The sequence below is a fragment of the Bos javanicus genome, chromosome 22 (genome assembly GCF_032452875.1).
Source record: "Bos javanicus breed banteng chromosome 22, ARS-OSU_banteng_1.0, whole genome shotgun sequence".
NCBI lineage: Eukaryota > Metazoa > Chordata > Mammalia > Artiodactyla > Bovidae > Bos > Bos javanicus.
The window spans coordinates 16,716,970-16,737,473 of NC_083889.1; the positions used below are offsets into that span (position 1 = coordinate 16,716,970).

A 20,504-nucleotide genomic window follows, 5' to 3' on the forward strand; every position below is an offset into this window, starting at 1 on the left:
CTGTCCATCACCAACTCCCAGAGTTCACCCAGACTCATATCCATCGAGTCAGTGATGCCATCCAGCCATCTCATCCTCTGTCGTCCCCTTCTCCTCTTGCCCCCAATCCCTCCCAGCATCAGAGTCTTTTCCAATGAGTCAACTCTTCGTATCAGGTAGCCAAAGTACTGGAGTTTCAGCTTTAGCATCATTCCTTCCAAAGAAATCCCAGGGCTGATCTCCTTCAGAATGGACTGGTTGGATCTCCTTGTAGTCCAAGGGACTCTCAAGAGTCTTCTCCAAATGGTAGTTTAGCATAACACTATTTATGGGCTGAAATGACCTATGTGCAAAGATGTGTATAACCTGAGAATAAAATACCAATTTCTGGAGCCTGACCAAATATGGTCTTTCAGAAGGAAACCCACAGATAGCCAGGGAAAGTGCCAGAGTTGATAAAATTCCTTAGGCAAGACTTCCAGAAAAGACATGACACAAGCCTTCAGAGAAAGGAAGCTGGAAGAAGCAAAACAACACAGACATCAATGTGAACAGCATTTGATAGACAGAGCCAGGAAAACCCATGAAGCCTTCTTTACCAAAGGACAGTGAAAGGCAGGTAAAACCAACATGGGTGTGTAGCAGCTTAAAAATTACTTAATAGCATTGAACTAGGAACGAGAAAGTTTTAGATCTGGTTTTAGATCTACCACATTCAGAAGTAGAATCTGCGTCAGATAAGTCTAGGTCCATATTCTAGCACCTTTACTCTGTATGACTTGGCACAAGTTTTAGCCTCTCTAAAGAAGTGCATGGGGGAACTTCCCTGGTGGTCCAGGGGTTAAGACTTTGCCTTCTAGTACAGGGGTTGCAGGTTCGATCCCTGGTAGGGAAGCTTAGATCCCACAAGCCTTACAGCCAAAAAACCAAAACATAAAATAGAAGCAGTATTTTAACATATTCAATAGAGACTTAAAAAATGGTCCACATCAAAAGAAATTAAAAAAAGAAAAATTTCAGGAAGAAAGCCTACTTGTTAGGGCTTGAGGATTAAAGACATAAAGTACACATAGTACTTAGCACATCTAACATATGGTAGCACTCAATAAATTATAGATAATGCTAGTTATATATCCCTGAGCTGAGGCTCAATATATAAAGGGGGTGATTCATCAAAGGATCAGGTAAGACAGAGCAGTTACCTCTACTAGAGGAGGCTGGGCTCACTGGTTCCCATACCAGTTGTTTTCCCGACAACCAGTAGCTTACCATTAGCAACATCATATTATTTAGGGCACTATTTTTCTTTTAGAAATATTACTTCAATATCATTAAAGAATGTCTATAGCACCATAAAAAATTATCATTTTCACATGTCATCTAAGGAAGATTACCATCATTTTTGCCTCTATTACTGTCTCATTATAGTCACTGAATATAGTAGGAATTTGATAAGTATCTGTTAAACTGACTGCAGAGCACCAGATAATCTAAAACCTGAACTTTAGGAATACATTTTTTATCCCAGAAAGGACGGGGAAGATATTATGAATAAATATCTCAAGCAATTGTTAAAAGCATATCAGATGAGCTCAATAATGTTCAAAAACAGCTGTTACCAAAGTGAAGGACGGCAGTTATGCCTCCATTGTAACATCACCTTTTTACATGAAGGTCCTACTTCAGATGGTCTTCCAAAGGTCTAAACAAGGATCTAAGCACAGATGTGTGCTTGCAGCTTGAGCTCTGCAAGGCATTTCAATTGCTATTTACTGACTGCCTGCCTTCTGCAAAGTACCCAGCTGGACAATACAAGCCTAAGGTGCTCATATATACTGTAAGATGCAGACGCTAAGTCAAAGAACAAGACCAAACCCAGGGCTGAAGCGGTGTTAGCATGGCAGGATGGGAGGGACTGTGAAAAAGCAACAGTGCGGCACTCAGTGAAAAGGGAGACAGGACAACTTTATGGAGGAGGTTTGCCTTAAGCTAGACCTTCAGTGGCAAATAAGATCTGAACAGGGAGAAATGACTTCTACATGACTAAAATGAAAATTCTACATGGGGGTTAAGCCTAGTGAGTTGGCACAAGTTTACAGTAGGCTTTGATGCTAGAATGAAAAGTTTAGACACTTCTGTTTAAATGATTTCCTTTCTAAAAGTAGACATTTCGCTTGCACCTAATAAAACTCATAGTCTGCCATGGACTGCAGTTAAACTGTGTAGATGCTGGTATTTAAATAGACGGTAAGCATCACACCTGATTCAACACTGTATATTTTATTGGAGCATAAAGTCCCTACATAGTAAGTACTTGGTAAATGTCTGCTGAATGACCAAAGGATCCCCAGGATGAATGAGCTCAAAGTCCGAATATGGGGGCTCCAGCTTGCAAGCCACCTAGGCTTTGATCAAACGGCTACATCTGAAAGTTTTGTTAGATTAAGAATCCCACACATCAGATTTCTGTGAAAGAGGTGTACCCCGTCTCTAGCTCCTCTCCCCACCACAATCACAGCAGTCAGATAAAGTTGAGGAGTTTATTAGGGAAATATAAGAGGTAAAGACACCCCAAATGACAGACAGAAAACTCTGAAAATGTCCCTTTTCAAGCCAAGTGGGGGCCTGGCCTTGACCTCCCCAAAAGGAAAAGAAACTGGTGGGTTAGCAACAACATTCTCTGGCAGCCACCTCACCAGGGCATCTCAGCCAGGACTGCTTCCTACCCCCAGCCAAAGGTGGGAATAAGACAAGGACTGTTTATAGAATCAATGCACAGGCAATGAGAGCTATAAGGAAAGACTGAGAGAGAGAGAGAGAGAAGTGGGGAGGACCTTGACAGAGTCCCAGGTTTTTGGCTCTCAGTGCCTCAAATGTGTTGACATGTAGTTCTACAGAATGTTACTGCAGAGGTAAAATGCCTAACAATGTTTCCGAGAGGGCCCCGGACTCCTCCCCACACGCCACATCACACTTCTGGGTGTGCATGGCAGAGCCCAAAGGCCACACTTTTGAAAAAAAGAAAAACAAGAATAAGCCCTGTTGTTCTTTAAGGAGAGAGGAAGGAGCTGAAGGCTGCTGGGGCCTTTCCCACGAGAGGCTGGCTGCTGTAAGAGCAAACTTCCCAGCAGCAGCATGGCACAGTCCTAGGTGAGGGTTTCACCTTTTGTCACCTGTCAAAGGAAAACTGACAATTAGATAAATTCAAAAGCAATAGAGGGTCTAAAATTTTATTAAATTTTTATATCTTAGGTAGCTGGGGAGTGGTAGAAAAAGGGGACAGCTTCGGAGTCCCAGAAAGCAGGTTTAAGTTCAGGCAAGGTATTTAACTTCTCTAAGCCTGTTTCTGCTTCCCAGTTTTTGCAGCAACAAGTGAGAATGTGTATTCTCTCTCACACAGCCACACCTGCCTCATGAGGACGCCCGGTGCCCGGCATACTCACCCTGGCTTCTATGTACTCTATTCTCCGCTCAAGAGCTGTCAATTTCTCATTTAGTGTTGCGAGTCTTGAGCGACAAGACATATCTAGTAAAAGAAGACAGACGTTCAGGATTAATGCCATTCCAGACATAGACACACGCCAGCCCCCTAAGATGAAGAGGAGGAATGCTGTATCATGCAAGGCACAAATGGGAGCGAGTGGGCAAAGCAAGGCAGTGGGAGGATAAGGTGAGAAGTATCTTAGGAACACAGCTGCTTAGGGAGGATCTGCTTAACCTCCTACCAAATGTGACAGGCAGAGAATACTGCTCCCCACAAGATGTCCAGACTTTAATCCCCAGAACCCACAAATACGTATCTCACAGGCAAAAGGACTTTGCAGATGTGGCTAAGGTGAAGGACCTTGAGATTCTGGATTACCCAGATGGACCCCATGTAATCACAAGTCCATAAACGTAGACATGAAAGGCACGAGAAAGGCAGAAGGAGGACAAGGGATGTGAGTGGGATTCAACCTGTCATCAAAGGCTCCAAAGATGGAAGAAGGAGGCCATGACCCAAGGGATGCAAGTGATCTTTAGAAGCTGGGCATAGTCCTTAGTTGACAACCAGCAAGGAAATACAGATCTTATTCTTACAGCTGCAAGAGAATGAGTTCTGCCCACAAGCTATGGGCAAGGAATCAGCTCCTCTCCTAGAACCTCCAGCTGAGGAGGGAGGCTCTGGGCTGACACTGATTTCACCTCAGCAAACCACTGCTGGACTTCAGATGTACATGACTTAAGATAATAAATGTATGTGGTTTGTGTGACTACATTTGTGGTAATCTGTTATGGCAGCCATAGAAAATTTAAAAAAAACTGATACACCAAGGCTGTACAGATGGCCACTTGATAATTAATGGGCAAACCAAGAGTTTCCAAGAGAGGGGAAATGATAAGAGGAAGAAAATAATCTTAATAGGGAAGAACAGTAGAGGTCAAGGAAGCAGCAGACCCTAGAAGGACAGAAGGTGTGGTGCTGCTGAGCTCATGGAGGCCCTGCCACGCTGCTGCTCTTGGGGCCCTTGATGACCCAACAGTCCCTGCACAGGCCTTTTGGAACAAGAGAAAACCTGGAGAGCATCAAAAACCCTGTGGGGCCTGCCTTCCATATGCAAAAGGTTCCTTTTCTTCCTCTAATTTTTCCAGTCTCTTTTATCACCTCGCCCAAAAGGAAACCAAGACTTGCTCTAAGATACCTTTTCCCTACAAAACTTCTCAACAGAAATCACTTGACCACTCTTCCTCCAACTGTTCTCCACATTCCAGGCACGCTAATTATTCCCACCCTCCTCCAACACTGATGTTCAGGCATCACTCAATAATCCCCACTTCTGAAGTTCTAAATATCTGCTCTCCAAGACAGTCTCCCACCCAGTGATTTAACACTTAGCTCACAATCCTCCCTTTCAACTTTTCCCTAGATGTTATGCAAAAGTACTTCAGCACCCAATTTAAGAAATCTCCCACACCCTGATTCTTGCCTCGACTTTCATCCCATCAAGTCCAAATCTTAACTCATCCTGCCTGCCTCAGCATTCTCCTTCAAGTCCATTCAAAGTGGACCTCTGAGAGGTCTTTGCCAAGTGGACATAATCCTCCCTCTTCTGTAAGGATTTGCCTATCCTGGACACTGTTCCTTCTTCCTTTAAATATTGGGTTTGTTTTTTTTAAACACCAAAACCAGTCTTTATAGGGGTAAGCCAATTAACAATGTTGTGATAGTTTCACGTGAACAGTAAAGGGACTCAGCCATACAAATACATGTTCTTGGCAGGGGGGTGGTGCGTGTGTGTGTGTGTATGTGTGTTTAACCTGCAAGTGCTGCTGCTTCGAATTCCCAGGCCCAATAGGACCTAATCTCTTTTCAGCCTGGTTTTTAGAAGCTCAAAGGCTATTCAGAATGAGCACGCGTGTCATCACCGACAACCTGTCATTTCCCATAAAAAAAAGTCATGGCCACAATGAAGGGGTGGGGTGGTGAGAGGGAGGGTTCCTTCCTGGGTGGCTGTTCTGTTCCAGCTCTGTCAATCTGGTGATGAGTCAGAATCCAAGAACAACACTGTGTTACTGGCCTGCACAGATAAGCACTGCTGAAAATGTAACACATTAAACTCTAGAAACTTCAGTCATATTTCAGATTCCATTAAATAATACTGGTTCAAACAAAATACTGGGAAAGAACCTGGCAGCTGGACAAATTTGAAACCACAATGCATTTATATGTACATTATCATCAGACTTTAACTGAAAATGCCATGTGTCCTCATCAGGGTGTTTAACGGTGTGCATACATGACCACTGCTAACAAATGCCAGTTATCAAACAACTTCTCTGAACTCTTACTGCACATAACTTTAGCCTACAAAAAAAATCAACACTGTCTTTCTCATAAGATCTTATTTCTCCAAAGTTGCTCAGTCATGTCTGATTCTTTGCAACCCTACTGACTGTAGCCTACCAAGCTCCTCTGTCCACTGGATTCTCCAGGCAAGAATACTGGAGTGGGTTGCCATTTCCTTCTCCAGGGGATCTCCCCAACCCAGGGCTCGAACCTAGGTCTCCCGCATTGCAGGCAGGAGACCTGAGCCACAAGGGAAGACTTTATTTCTCCAACAAAATTCTAAACCTTTTAGAAGTGGTTCTGTCCATTTATTCTTATTTATTCCTTTCTCACAGCATCTGACACACAGCTGGAGTCACAACAGGCAAGTAATATTTGTTGGCTAACTATTAAGAAAATGGAGATTTAAAAATAGCTACACACTCTGTTTTTTTGGTTACATGTCTCTGCATGTGTTCGCTTCAGAGTCAGGATAAAAAGGTATAAAAATAAAAAGCTATCATTTGTAACAATCTATTTTTAGAAACTTCATCCATTCAAAGTACAGAATAGGCCTAGTGTTAGGATGCTTGTGGTACATCATGATGCGTGTGTCCTTAGGTCCCAGTGGTCCTCCCATGCTCAAAGAGAAAACCACAAATGGATCAAAACCCTACTCTCACCAGCCAGAATCACAGGGTAAAGCTGTTCAGAGTCATTAGGTACCCTGGAAAAACAATTCCCTCTCCAAAGCACATGGCCTACAAGCCTATTATGGTCAGGGTGAGAACTGTAGGTTTGCTGCCATTTTCAAATAGCTGTAGATGCCCCCTTAGAGGAAACACCTGCTAAACCTCTGCGCCACCAAATCACATCACACACATGATACAAGCCCCGCAGCCACACATCAGAATGGAGGAGTCATGCAAATGGCTTAGAATGGGAAAATACATCCCACACTCATTCATCCTGAGTCATCCAATGCCAAGACAATGTACTCATCTATCTTTATGATTTATCCAGTTTCTCAGCCTGTTGGTCTTTGTCTAAACTCTTATATCGTGATACCGCCAATCTTTGGGACCTTGCCTCAGGTATATCTAACTGCTAAGTCAAATTGCTTTACCCTTTAATTGTGCTTCCTAATTATTTCTACTTGTAATTAACTGTTCTTTTCTTTAAAAGGCCTAAATCCACTTTCTAAAATCTTCAAAAATCACCTAGTAATCGCTAATGTTAGGCCATTACCCCCACCTTAGAGGAAAATAATGGCCGAAGCTAAGGGAAGCCATTTCTTCCAGCTCCTGAAAGACTGGAATCCTGTGTGTCTATTTCCTTAGTCTAGGACTTGCTGGAAACTAAAAAAAAAAAAAGAGAGAGAGAGAAAAGCCTTTGTTTTCTATCTGATAAAATGTAACTCACATGTATTTGATAAAATCTCACAGCAGCATATATTTCCCTGCTTATATAGCAAGAAAAGAGATATTTCTCCTCCACAAATTCTAAGCTCAAATGCTTCAATTTTTGGTTAATTCCAAGACTCACCAACTAAAACTACAGTAACATGCCAAAAAGTTTTATGTCAGAGATGAATGCATGTTTATTATATGTTTATTAATATGATTGAAAGAGAAAGTCACTCAGTCGTGTCCGACTCTTTGCAACCCCATGGACTGTATGTAGCTTGCCAGGCTCCTCTGTCCATGGAATTCTCCAGGCAAGAACACTGGAGTGGGTGTAGCCATTCCCTTCTCCAGAGGATCTTCCCAACCCCAGGAATCAGGCTGGGGTCTCCCGCATTGCAGGTGGATCTTTACCAACTGAGCCACCAGTGAAGCCCAAAAATACTGGAGTGGGCAGACTATCCCTTCTCCAGGGGATCTTGCCGACTTAGGAATCAAACCGGGGTCTCCTGCATTGCAGGTAGATTAATATGATTAAATGCTCAGAAATGAAGTTATTACGTTATCTAGATACAAACTGGGGGAATTGAGACACTAGGTCACTTTTAATTATGAAAAACAGCCCCAGTTTAACTTATTTTAGATGCTTGATTTACTGAATTGACTTTCTTAATATTCTGTTAGGATATTCTGTCTACGTATCAGATATTAACGCCTACCATATAAATGAAGTCTTATACTTCTGGTTTTAAAAGTAAAGGCTCTCAGGACTTCCCTGGTGGTCTGATGGCTAACACTCTATACTCCCAATGCAAGGAGCCCAGGTTCAATCCCTGGTCAGGGAACTAGATCCCACATGCCACAACCAAAGATCCCAGTTGCCTGAACAAACGTCGAGCAGCACAGCCAAATAAATAAATATCTTTTAAAAAGTAAAAATTCTTTGTCAGTTATTTGTCCAACCACGTTCCACTGCCTCCTCAGTCTAAGCCAAAGTTTCAAAGATGCCATTCTGTCATCACTCTATCCCTCCCTGTGCATGGAATATTTTATCTGGTCCTTCCTCTGAGGAAAAGTTATGAGTATAAAGTGCCCTAAAGAACCCTCGTAATAGTTCATCTCTCTAGGGAAGCAGAAGAGACAATCAGGAGAACTAATACTGGAAGAGTTTGCATAGAACTTTAAAAAATAATTTCAGGATACATGAGCTCTATGATTTCTTGACTACCATTTCCTATTACAACCACTACAGGAAGTTATACGTGTGAATTTGTGTCACTGATATAAAATTTATTCTATTCTTGTCTCTCATTAATACTAACATCACTCCCATTACCTGAGTGAGGAAATCCACCACCCCAAGACACCTTGTATGTAAATATATTAAAACATAAACAATATTCTGCTTTGTTCTGAAGCTGTCATTATTTCATCTTCAAGACAGAAATTCTTTAAAGGCAGGAAAATGATGCTTTTTCCCCCACCTAGCCTAAGAGACAGCCTTGTACTCAAGACTTAGTCTCTCTTGCAGATGCCTTCTGATCAAACTTTTGCTCTGTCCTTAGACTCCTTAGGATGTGTCAGGTTCTCCAGCCAGAAAATAATTCCTTTTGAAATCTTTTCTTATACATCATTGACCCCTCCTTAATCTTAACCATTTAACACTGCTGAAAGAATGGACCAGAAGCACACCAGTTGGAAAAATGTCATTCCCACTCCTTGTGATGACATAGAAAGTCTACCAAGTGCTCAGTTCTGTCAAAGAAACACTCGAAGAACTGGAAGTAGGGGTCTCTGCTACCGGCTTGCTGTCCAGAAGGGTGTGCGACAAAGCGGAAAGAATTTAAGACTGTCACGAGTAGGCTAATGCCTAGGAAAGATTTTGCTAGAAGCAGAACACCCACTGTCGGTTTTATACTAGCAACGCAGAGATGTCCATGGCGTGACAAGATGTGGACCTTACTTTGCCCTCATCTGCTCCCGCTCAGCACAGGACAAGAAGAGACTAACAGGAGGGGCCGGAGGGGCGACTAGAAGGCTCGACCAGAAAGGAGATGGGAAACCTCTAGAGTCTTTACAGGGCAGTGACAAGATCATGCTGCATCTGAGAGCCAAGTGGGAACTGGAAACGAAGCACAGAGGAGGAAGGGAGGCGACTGAAGAGAAGAAAAGGTGCAGACGAAGGATAGGGTTGCCAGGACGTGTCCGGGAAAAGGAAAGACTCGATAATGGATCCGGGGTAAAGGCAAAGCTGCCGATGAGCTCAGTCTGGGGCAGGATAACCGCACCCCCCGTCCCCTCCGCCCCAGGGACTGTCCAGTGGAGCCCGGGGTCAGGGCGAGAGGGGGAAGGTGCGGCCTGAATGAGGAAGCGAAAATCAGCAGGAGCCTAGGGCACTCAAGACTCCCCTTCAAAGCTTCTCAGCGCCCTCGCTCAGCGGGCTTCCCTCTTCCCAGCCTCCCCCTGCTCGCCCGCTGACCGAATGAGTTGAGAAAGTCTGCGATTTTCTTGATGCTGCTGGTGATGACCTCAATGTACTCCCGGTTCGCCCAGTCCTGGTGAATCTCCCGCTGCACCGGATCCTCTTGTCCCGCCATGGCTGCTGCCCGAGGAAGCGCGACTGCGCAGGCGCCTCGACCCTCCAGGCCGCCAGGGCGCCTGCGCCGCTCTCCCACACCCTTGCCTGGGTACCCACGAATCCCAGGGCCTTGTGGCGCGCCTGCGCACTGTCAAGTACTCGGTGGCGTCTTCGCTTTGCTCCCACGCCCCTGAACAGACCCGCCCCAAGCCGACGAGGAAAATAGGGTGCGCAGATGCAAAGATCCCCCTCAAATACCCGACTCCGTCTCTGGCGGTTATGGTCGTTGGGCGGGGGGCGGCGCATGGGTCCACATTCACACCTTCTCTCAAGTGCTTCAAAGTAAGCTTGCGAGCTGTGTCCAAACCAAGCTGGGCATAGCCAATTAAACCACACTAAATACAAATCATTTTTAGAATACCTTTTAAACAACAGAACATGATGTGCCACTTTGCAATTATCAAGTGAACAAAACGTTATTTTTTTCAGTTTGAAAAGGCTGAGGGGAAATCGGTAAACGTCGCAATTAGCTGATCACACTGTAAACTGACAGTCTCTTCAGAAGGAAATTTGTAAAATTGAAAGCAAGAGCTGTACACATTTTCAAAGTTTTTGAATTATTTAACAAAATTATTGGAAAAAAAAACACTTTCAGCGCAGAGGTGTTCTTTGAGATAATCTGTTTTTTAAAAATCTCAGCAGTTGGGGAATGGCTATTGGTATAGCCACTCAGAGCAGTATTATGCAGTCATTTAAATGCTAATCAGGAAAAATACTATGGCAGCACAACACAGATGATAAATTGAAACGGAAAACAAAATACACTGTTAAAAAATTGCAACTATGCAAAATTATTCAAGAGGAAAATAATAAAATTACTGGGGTAAAAAGTGGTAAGTTAAAATCATTTTAGTCTCTTCCAAGATTCATCATTCTCTGTCCCTTTCCCCTCTCTGCCACCAACCTTCTCCAACTCTCTCCACTTATCTCTCCTTCCACAAGGCCACACATACACACAGTGGGCATCTGACAATTCTTGACAAGTCCCTCAAGACTATTTGGTCTTCCAAACCAGGATCTCAGCCTGACCCCAACCCAGAGATGCCCAGTCTCTCCCCTTCAGCTTCACCTAGAGTCACACAAACCTGACAGCTGTTTGCGCTGTGTTCCATGGGTTCACAAAGTGCATGGGCGGTTTTCTGGGTAAGGGAAGCGCAGGTGGGCCATTAGTTAATTCTTCCTACAAATACTGCACCCTGCCAGGCATTGTGATAGTCAGGCACTGTGGATATAGGAGTCAACTGGGTAGACCTCCCTTCCCCCGGCCTTAAAGAGTAATTGTTGGCAATGAAGTTTAAAAGTAGCCAAATCACTCTTTTACTAAGGTGAAAGTGTCAGTTTTTCAGCTTTCTGAGAATGAGAATCTTCCTTTTTGAAGTTTAACAGAAAGCAAAGTTTTTGGTTAGGAAGTCAAGGAGAGAGTTATCTTTCTCCATCTTGACAGGGGAGCACCTGTCTGGGTCCTTGCACTGGGGTTATTCAATGCAGCCACAAAAGCCTTCAGAACTCTGGGTAACTCAGAGCAGGGTTTAAAGGGTAGCGCTAACCTTTTAATACTAACCACAGCTCCCCCTCCCCTGACATTTATGCAGGCAGGTTCCCGGCCAGTCTTTGAAATGGGCTCCGTAGTCCTCTTTGACCAGATAGATCAAAGGCACATCGCTGTGGCGAGGTGGGGAAGAGGCGGAGGGAAAGAGAATTCGGTTCAGCACTCCTGAAGGCTGAATCCCGGACCGGGTGTTCCAGTGAGATGGGGGCTCCGAGCGAACGGGGCGCTTCGATCCCCGCCCCCTCACCGCGCCCCTTCCGCGGTTCGGGCTCTCCCCGCTCCCCCCCAACCCCTCCCACCCCGCCGCCACGGTCCTGGGTCACAAAGGTTGTTGCCAAGCACCCGGTGAAGATGCGGCCAGGGAACAGCAGCCGCCACTCTGGAGCGTGAGGCCCGCGGAGTTCAGCAGGTGAGACCACGGCCCGGATGGTGGGACCGGGCCCGGGCTCCCACCACCACCTCCGCCTCGGCCAGATCCGTCTGGCCCCTGCCCCGGGGTAGGGAGGGGGAGCCTGTTCCTCTCAGGGCAGCTCCAGCCCCTCGGGATCACAGTTCATAAGGACCTCAGCTGCACTTTGACGCTGTCTTCCCCGTTCCCAGGTGCGGAAATGAAGGGACTGGGTTTCCTGACATGGGAGGAAGGGTATGAAGGGAAAACCTTTGGGGCTAGAAGCAGGTGTTCCCTACCTGGGAGCTCTTAGAGCAGCTTGAACAGACTGACTAGGTTCAAATCCTCCTGAAGTGGATGATGGAGACTCGTGGCTGGTAGGATCGAGCGGTGAACTAGCTTTATTTGATCCTTATGTAAAAGTGGTGGAAGGGACCTGGGGTCAGACGCTCTCTTTCACCCCATGTTGGTTCTGCTGAGTATTTCGGCTGGACATTCGATAAAGTCTTTTCCCTCTGGCCCTATTTCCTCTCAAGAGACAAGGAAGAAGGGCTCCTGGATTTTTTTTTTTTTTTTCTGTATCATACATTCAGAGTTAACACTCTCCACCCCGACCTTGTCTTGATGGGGTACCAGAGCAGCCCTGATCCTGGATGTGTGCTCTTAGGGCCAGAATATCAAGTACCAGAAGCCTTTCACAGGCTGTTTCAAACCGATAACTATCCCTTGGTTGTCACTTTCTCATCCTAAGGCAGTCCAGATATTTGAACACAGTATGCACAAGAGCTTGCATACCTCAGGAGAAACATTCCCAGCCGGAGGAAATCAACAAATCTTCTTTCTACTAACCACTGTCAGGGGCAGGTCTTCTGTTTCAAATGTCACCAACAATTCTCTTTTCAAAACAAAACTTCACTGTCTCACAAACTATGGTGAGGTTGTCAAACTTCTCCTGGGCCATTACTGGGTGGGATGGGATCCCATTTGCTGCTACCTTTGTGGAAGAATAGTGAAGATACAGAGAAATACACTTGACTAGAAAGAAAAGGGTCTGCCGTGCCCCTTATCATAGTAGGTAGGTGCTGAATAAATGTTACATCTCTCTTGAATTCAGTGAAATCCTTTATATACTGACAATTTTAAAGTAGAAAGATGGAAAGTCTAAATTCTACTTGGGTAAATTTTGAGTTAGCGACATATCCTCCACGCCTTTTCCTTTATCTTCAAAGAAGAAAGGAAAAAATCTCAACCAGTGGGTCTTTCACAGATAAAAAAACAAAAACAAAACATACCCAGTGAAGTGAAAGTCACTTAGTCATGTCCGACTCTTTGTGACTCTACTCCTGGCCAGAACACTGGAGTGGGTAGCCATTCCCCTCTCCAGTGGATCTTCCCAACCAAGGCTTCAAACCCAGGTATCCTTCATTGCAGATGGATCATTTACCAGCTAAGCCACCAAGGAAGCCCAAGAATACTGGAATGGGTAGCCCATTCATTCTCCAGCAGATCTTCCCGACCCAGGAATTGAACCAGGGTCTCCTGCATTACAGGCAGATTCTTTACCAGCTGAGTTACCAGGGAAGCCCAAAAAACACATACATAGGAGAACCAGAAAAATCTTTAAAAACTAAAAAAGGACTGGTCTTGGGAACTTTTTCCCCTCCTGCCTTGTGTAATTCCTCTGAGGTGGTGTATAAGTACCTCAGGGCGCCGAGAGAGCTGGTCACGTGTCAAAAGAGGTTCTGACTGTCCATAATTAAGAATAGAAAAGCTGAAGTTCCTTAAAGAAAAAGCGTAAGTTCTCAAACTGTAAGGTGCATCAGACTCCCTTGGAGGGTTTCTTTAAGTGCAGAATGCAGGGGACCCAAGAATCTGCATTTCTTCCATGTTTCCACAGGATGCTTAAGGCGCCAGTCCCAGAATCATACTTTGAGAACCAACGGTATAAAGTACATGTGATTTAGTCACAAATACCTGGTGAGACAGGCCTTTCTGAGCACCCATCCACAAATGTCTCACCATGGAGTGCCAGCAGCCTCTGCCACCCGAGAGGCACAGATTCTGTCTTTAGCAGTTATCAACACAGCACAGATCCTAATACCAAACAGGGCTACTCTTTTGGACAAATCCATTTCCTGATTTGTACCATGGATAAAAACCTACCTTCAGAGGCTTGTGATTAGGTTTAATAAAGTACACACAGCAGTTACCAGATTCAATACTTGTCACTATCCTCTACTGCCCTTTATAGAACTACTTGTATCCTAACAAAGTACTGGAATCTGTGTTCATGAGAACTACAGAGTAAGGTAAAGTTAATACTGAGACAGAGATGTGAATTTGAACAGCCCTACCCTCGCCAAAAGCATGCTAGGGAAATTCCATGTTCTGATTCCTCTCCTCTAGGACTGTCAATGGCAGGATACCAGCTCTGGTCACCATGGACCCCACTGGATGAGAGCTTCCAATGGCTGCGGCATACAACACCTACCCCTTCTTCCAAGCACCCCTTTAGGGCTTCCCCCTGCTTCCCACATACCCCTTCTGACCTTGAAGTGCAGCTGTGCTTTCAAGAGGTCACTCTAGTCCTAGACAGCCCTTTCCTGGAGCCTGGGGTGAGTCCCAAGTTGCCCTGTCATACATCAGAGCTCCGAACCATGAACAACAAGAAAGGGCTGGTCAGGAAGCCTCAGCCTGTCCGCCTCAGTGGAGTGGATTCTGTCTTTGGCAGGGTCATCACAGCTCAGCCACCAAAGTGGACTGGGACCTTCAGAGTTTCAGACAAGTCAGCCTTTTGCAAAATCATTAGCCGGGAGCACCAGTGGCCCACTGGACTTAAGGAACCTCAGATTCAGATGACAGTGACCATGTGCAAACAGATGTTACGCTCCATCCTCTTGCTGTATGCAACATACAAGAAGTGTACCTTTGCCTTGCAACATTCCAAGTAAAGGGTCCCATCTGATTCCTGTTCCTCACACCATGTCTTTCGCTATGTGCCTGAAGCTTATGTAGAGCTGTCCCTGTAAAGGAAACTGCTTGTCCCAGCTATTTTGCTTTCCAGTCAGGCAGTGACAATTCAGGAGCCCCTCTCCTCCCTTTCCCTCCAAAAATGGGCCAGTGACAGAGCAAGGGAGGAGAACATTTCCACTGTAAAGCTGAACAACCATTTGAAAGAGAGTCAAACTAGCACTGACATGTACCATGTGATAAAGAACCATTAAACCATATACACCAATGAGCCTACTGTGACCTCATTTCAACACTAAAACCACAATGAGGTGGAGAAACAAAGAATGTCAAGGAAGGAGATTATGGATTCCTATGTACATGAGGATAAAGGGGTCAAAAATGTGTATATAGGTCAATGATTAACCTCCCCACCAAAAAACAACATAAAAACCTAACCACCCACACCCTAACATTACTGGAGAGTATGAAAGTAGGTAGAAATATTAACAAATATTAAATATTAACAGTCTGGCACTGAAATAAGAGCAGAAGACATGAAGAGTTCCCCATTTTAGCTGAAGTGTATGCTTAATGTTTTATTTTTAATCAACTACAAGCCATTTTGTAGTATTCTTGTAACTAGATTATAGGTGTAACTCAGAATAATGTGGAAATAAAATTTATGCAAAGTTAACATGAGTTGGATGCTGCCCTTTTCACCTTTGTCTTATATGTCTACATAACCACCAAAAAATTTAAAATGCAGCCAAACGTTTGACTTTCTTTGAGCACTACAAGAAATCTGCCACTCTTCCAAAAAGATCACAACTGTGTTTTCATGTCAAATAAGACAGTCCTTTTAACAGGGAACAGATCATTTTAATTCTCCATTATTTCTCTGCACAAACTCCAATTCAGTCCCACCTACGAAGGAAATTCCAAAAGATCGCTGAGGTAGAACTTAGACTTTATTTGAAAACTGGTACAAGCTTAAATTGTAGAATAAATCCCGAGTTTCAAAACCAGCTCCCAAAGCCTAGAATCATGACTGTTCTGCCGTGTTCACTCAAATGGGTAAGCAATGCTACCTTCGTCTTTAATATAGTAGACGTTAAGCCACCGTCTTTAACGTTAGTAGACAATCCGTGAAATCCACAATTGAGTTGATTCAATAGAACCCCCTTTTTAAGGACAAAATAGGATGCTTCCAGTTAGGCAGACCGGCAGCATCTGTGACCCTGAACACTGTGGTGAGTGGCTGGCAAGGACGGGAAGGAGCACCTTTCTGTAGCCTACTCAGTCGTCATCACTCTCATCTTCATCACTCTCTCGCTCCTTTTCTCCATCACTTGCTTTATCTTCTTCGCCACCCTAAGAGGCAAATGATAATTATTTGGGGTCATCTGAGCAACCTCATGACTTGCAACACTGCTCCCACAGCATGTACAACTGCACTGTTTCACTGTTAAAACCAATGATAGGTTTAAACCATTCTTTTGAGAAAAGAATCAGAGGCTGCTCCATTCTCCTATCATGGCCTTAAAGCCTTGAAGCCAGATTTGGTATTCTTGAAGATGGTAGCCTTGAAGATGATAGAGGGAGCCATTTTGATACTGACTTAGGCCATTTGGCAACCCAACCATGTGTGATTTTTAAATAAGCTCACAGCACTACAGCATGTATATGACACAGGAATAAAATGGGCATTCAGTATAGAATGAATGTTGGTTAAATTCAAAATACAACAGGAATCCAGCATAAGATTCTCTCTGATCTGCAAAATCTAATCTGAGAGGTTTGCTTAGAACAAAGCATCAAATAGAATATTGTCTGCCTCAAACTTTTTTATGAGAACAAGGTGGAGGCATTCGATACAAATAAAACAGAGAACCATGTAATAAAATAATTTTTCATACTAAGTGATCTTTTCACAGCCTCAAATGGCATTACAAATTATATCCAGATTCTTAAATCTGAGATTCTCGATATCTATAACCTGTCCAAATTGTAAGAAACTTTTATAAATATATTTTTCTTTGCTTTAAAATCTCAACAGCATCAGGAGTAGCCCAGAAGAGCATAAAGACTACCACTATTATTGTAGTCCTCAGTGGTGACAGCTTTTGATTCTGTGCTTTGGCTTTTACATTTCTATTTTGCATATTCAAACAACATGTTTAAATGGTTTAACTCATTCTTCTCAACACTCACAAAACACTTTGACCTATTCCTATTTCCCCTCTAAAATGGTTTCAGATACGAATTCAGGGAAAACAAGAGGCTATAATGGAAGGGAATTTTCAACTATAACATACGGCACAACCTGAGATACTCAACAGTGATTATAATAGTGTGTGTGTGTGTGTGTGTTTTCTGGCCCTCACAGAATTCACCTGAGATACTCAACAGTGATTATAATAGTGTGTGTGTGTGTGTGTGTGTGTTTTCTGGCCCTCACAGAATTCACCTGAGATACTCAACAGTGATTATAATAGTGTGTGTGTGTGTGTGTGTGTGTGTGTGTGTATGTGTATGTTTTCTGGCCCTCACAGAATTCACCTGAGATACTCAACAGTGATTATAATAGAGAGAGAGTGTGTGTGTGTGTGTGTGTGTTTTCTGGCCCTCACAGAATTCACCTAAGTGCAGAAGCCTTTTTTAGAGGGAATAGAGATGGCCACAGAAGGAAGTAATTATAAACTTGGGCGGGAGAAGTCCTGCACGTACCTCTGCTCCTTGGAATGATGTGTCACCCTCACTCTCATTTGCAGTGCTCTCCTGGGAATTCTGGGATATAATCTCTTCACCCTGAATGTGAATGGGCCAAGACAAATGGTGGGTTATAATGATCACACATGGGTCTCAAGGAGAGAAAGGCTTAAGTTTATAGGCAAGGCAAAGAAAGTCATTCAAATATGATCAAACACAGACACCAACCTATGATCCAGCAGCTAGAGAAGTGATAATCAACCCAAGGCTTCTGAGATGCTTCTGGCTCTCACACAAATGCAGTTTTACAAAAGATTCATCTTTGTATTCTAGTATAATACTAGTTTTACATGGCCAGATTGTATTGGTGACTCTTTCAGGTAATGCTCAATATGATTCTAAACTTTCTCAAATACCTTCAAGTATGTGAACATGAACATCAACACATCAACTATATACAGGGCTTCCCTGGTGGTCCAGTGGCTAAAATTCTGCCTGCCAACGCATGGGACACTGGTTTAATCCCTGGTCTGGGGATATCCTATATGCCTCAAGCACCATGCACCACAACTATTGAGCCCACATGCAGCAATTACTGAAGCCCAAGAGCCCTGGAGCCCAAGCTCCGCAATAAGGAGCCACTGCAGTCAGCAGCCTGTACAACTAGAGTAGCCCGTTTGCTGCAATGAGAGAAAGCCCTCAAGCAGCAATGAAGACACAGCACACCCAACAACAAAAATAGATAATTTTTTTAAATTGAATCTAAAAAAAAAAAAAGAAAACCCACACCAATTACAAATGGCCATTTAGAAGCTGAAAGATAGTATACTAAAGTGGTTTAGGAATACCAAATCTGGATGAGGACTGTTAGGACTCAAACCTTTTCTGCACTCATATAGCTGAATGGCAAGTTACTTAACCTCTCTGAGCTTCAATTCTCATAATAACAAGAGTATCTACCTAATAACACTGATGTAAAGAAAGGAAGCTAACACTATGGGGATTTATTATTTTCATGTATGAATTATGAGACTCAGATATTATAAACATGAATGATAGGGGCTTGGGCTGTATTTGAAAAATGGTGTTACACCAAAGAAACAGTATAAACAACACAAGATTTCAGCCCATCAGTCAGACAATTGAAAGAAGTAAGAAATGCTAACTTGTTAAAATCAGTCAGAAAAAAAAAAAAAAAAATCAGCACAGAGAATAATTTCAGGAATAGAACAGACTGCTTTTAGAGGGAAAAAAAAAAAAACTAAACAGCAAAAAAAAGTTTCTCCATAGTTGTAGAAAAAGGTTTTCCTGATCTGCTTCTCTGTCTGAGGCCTTTTTTATTAATACATCAATGGTATGTTTTGGTGCCTCTGCTGCTGCTGTTGCTGAGGGGTGCAACCTGCAACCAGGGCCCAAGAACAAAGTAACTTTAAGAGCTAAACAGTCACTTAAGAGAAAAGTAGTTTTGAGTATTGAGAGAGTGGAGCTTAGGTCACCTTCCTTAGATACTTTCCAATGCTCTCACAAAGAATAGAAGAGAAGGAGATTATCATTGGTAGGGTCCCAGGCTTACCTGCAAGTCCCGATTTTTAAGATTGCCCAGCCAGAAAGCCTCTCTGCAATTGTTGAGGATAAGCATGGCTTTCACTCGGCAAACTAACAGTTCCAGGGTCTTTTTGAGCAAAGGCACATGTTTGGTGAGTTTTGTGTCCTGGTGAATCTGAATGGAAACAAATGCAACCAATTCATCTGCATTTATCATCGTGCTTTCACGTTTCCTATACAGAAACTTTCGAACTCCTAACACCCTGAACACTCAACAAGAGCATAAGCCCTGCCAGTATAGACCAGAGACACATTCCCCAAATAGTAGTCTGGTAGAGTACTCTGAAAATTCTCCAAGCCAGGCTTCAGCAATACATGAACCATGAACTTTCAGATGTTCAAACTGGTTTTAGATAAGGCAGAGGAACCAGAGATCAAATTGCCAACATCCGCTGGATCATGGAAAAAGCAAGAGTTCTAGAAAAACATCTATTTCTGCTTTATTGACTATGCCAACGACTTTGACTGTGTGGATCACAACACAATGTGGGAAATTCTGAAAGAGATGGGAATACCAGACCACCTGACCTGCCTCTTGAGAAATCTGTATGCAAGTCAGGAAGCAACAGTTAAAACTAGACATGGAACAACAGATTGGTTCCAAATAGGAAAAGGAGTATGTCAAGGCTGTATACTGTCACCGTGCTTATTTAACTTATATGCAGAGTACATCACGAGAAATGCTACGATGGATGAAGCACAAGCTGGAATCAAGACTGCTGGGAGAAATATCAATAACCTCAGATATGCAGATGACATCACCCTTATGGCAGACAGTGAAGAACTAAAGAGCCTCTTGATGAAAGTGAAAGAGGAGAGTGAAAAAGTTGGCTTAAAGCTCAACATTCAGAAAACAAAGATCATGGCATCCGGTCCCATCACTTCAAAGCAAACAGATGGAGAAACAGTGGAAGACTTTATTTTTGGGGGCTCCATAATCACTGCAGATGGTGACTGCAGCCATGAAATTAGAAGACGCTTACTCCTTGGAAGGAAAGTTATGACCAACCTAAACAGCATATTTGGAGAGGGCAATGGCACCCCACTCCAGTACTCTTGCCTAGAAAATCCCATAGATGGAGGAGCCTGGAAGGCTGCAGTCCAGGGGGTCGCTGACTGAGCAACTTCACTTTCACTTTTCACTTTCATGCACTGGAGAAGGAAATAGCAACCCACTCCAGTGTTCTTGCCTGGAGAATCCCAGGGACGGGGGAGCCTGGTCGCTGCTGTCTATGGGGTCACAAAGAGTCGGACACGACTGAAGTGACTTAGCAGCAGCAGCAAACAGCATATTAAAAAGCAAAGACATTACTTTGCCAACAAAGGTTCATCTAGTCAAGACTATGGTTTTTCCAGTAGTCATGTATGAATGTGAGAGATGGACTGTAAAGAAAGCTGAGCACCAAAGAATTGATGCTTTTGAACTGTGGTGTTGGAGAAGACTCTTGAGAGTCCCTTGGACTGCAAGGAGATCC

At 43.7% G+C, this 20,504-nt stretch overlaps 3 protein-coding genes across 7 annotated transcripts in view; 1 reads left to right on the forward strand and 2 right to left on the reverse strand.

Moving 5' to 3' along the window:
- Window positions 1-2,505: 2,505 nt before the first annotated feature.
- Window positions 2,506-10,017, reverse strand: BRK1 (BRICK1 subunit of SCAR/WAVE actin nucleating complex). Its single transcript, XM_061396231.1, has 3 exons — window positions 9,668-10,017; window positions 3,423-3,505; window positions 2,506-3,152 (listed from the first exon to the last, which is right to left on the reverse strand). Exons 1-3 carry the CDS (start codon window positions 9,783-9,785, stop codon window positions 3,126-3,128), a joined length of 228 nt encoding a protein of 75 aa, XP_061252215.1. The 5' UTR covers window positions 9,786-10,017; the 3' UTR covers window positions 2,506-3,125.
- Window positions 10,018-11,375: 1,358 nt separating this feature from the next.
- On the forward strand, window positions 11,376-15,001 carry FANCD2OS (FANCD2 opposite strand). 2 transcript variants are annotated; one of them, XM_061396229.1, is made up of 2 exons: window positions 11,376-11,784; window positions 14,170-15,001. In XM_061396229.1, exon 2 carries the CDS (start codon window positions 14,178-14,180, stop codon window positions 14,712-14,714), a length of 537 nt encoding a protein of 178 aa, XP_061252213.1. In that variant the 5' UTR covers window positions 11,376-11,784; window positions 14,170-14,177; the 3' UTR covers window positions 14,715-15,001. The 2 variants fall into 2 exon arrangements, with proteins under 2 accessions (XP_061252213.1, XP_061252214.1); XM_061396230.1 differs by lacking the exon at window positions 11,376-11,784 and adding an exon at window positions 11,791-11,975.
- A 664-nt stretch (window positions 15,002-15,665) lies between these two features.
- Window positions 15,666-20,504, reverse strand: part of FANCD2 (FA complementation group D2) — a 51,020-nt gene continuing 46,181 nt past the window's right edge. For all 4 annotated transcript variants that reach the window (XM_061396213.1, XM_061396215.1, XM_061396214.1 and 1 more), the window contains 3 exons: window positions 18,998-19,144; window positions 17,443-17,523; window positions 15,666-16,086 (listed from right to left, as the gene is read on the reverse strand). In XM_061396213.1, the coding sequence (XP_061252197.1) occupies window positions 16,012-16,086; window positions 17,443-17,523; window positions 18,998-19,144 (303 nt within the window). In that variant the 3' untranslated portion in view covers window positions 15,666-16,011. The remainder of the gene's footprint in view (window positions 16,087-17,442; window positions 17,524-18,997; window positions 19,145-20,504) is intronic.

Excerpts from the sequence above, each read along its gene's own strand:
- BRK1 (XM_061396231.1), bottom strand. The coding sequence starts at position 9,785 with ATGGCGGGACAAGAGGATCCGGTGCAGCGGGAGATTCACCAGGACTGG. Across the intron at positions 3,506-9,667 it reads AGACTTTCTCAACTCATTCG|ATATGTCTTGTCGCTCAAGA; the intron begins GTCAGCGGGCGA and ends TTCTTTTACTAG. Across the intron at positions 3,153-3,422 it reads TAGAGTACATAGAAGCCAGG|GTGACAAAAGGTGAAACCCT; the intron begins GTGAGTATGCCG and ends TTCCTTTGACAG.
- FANCD2OS (XM_061396229.1), top strand. The coding sequence starts at position 14,178 with ATGGCAGGATACCAGCTCTGGTCACCATGGACCCCACTGGATGAGAGC.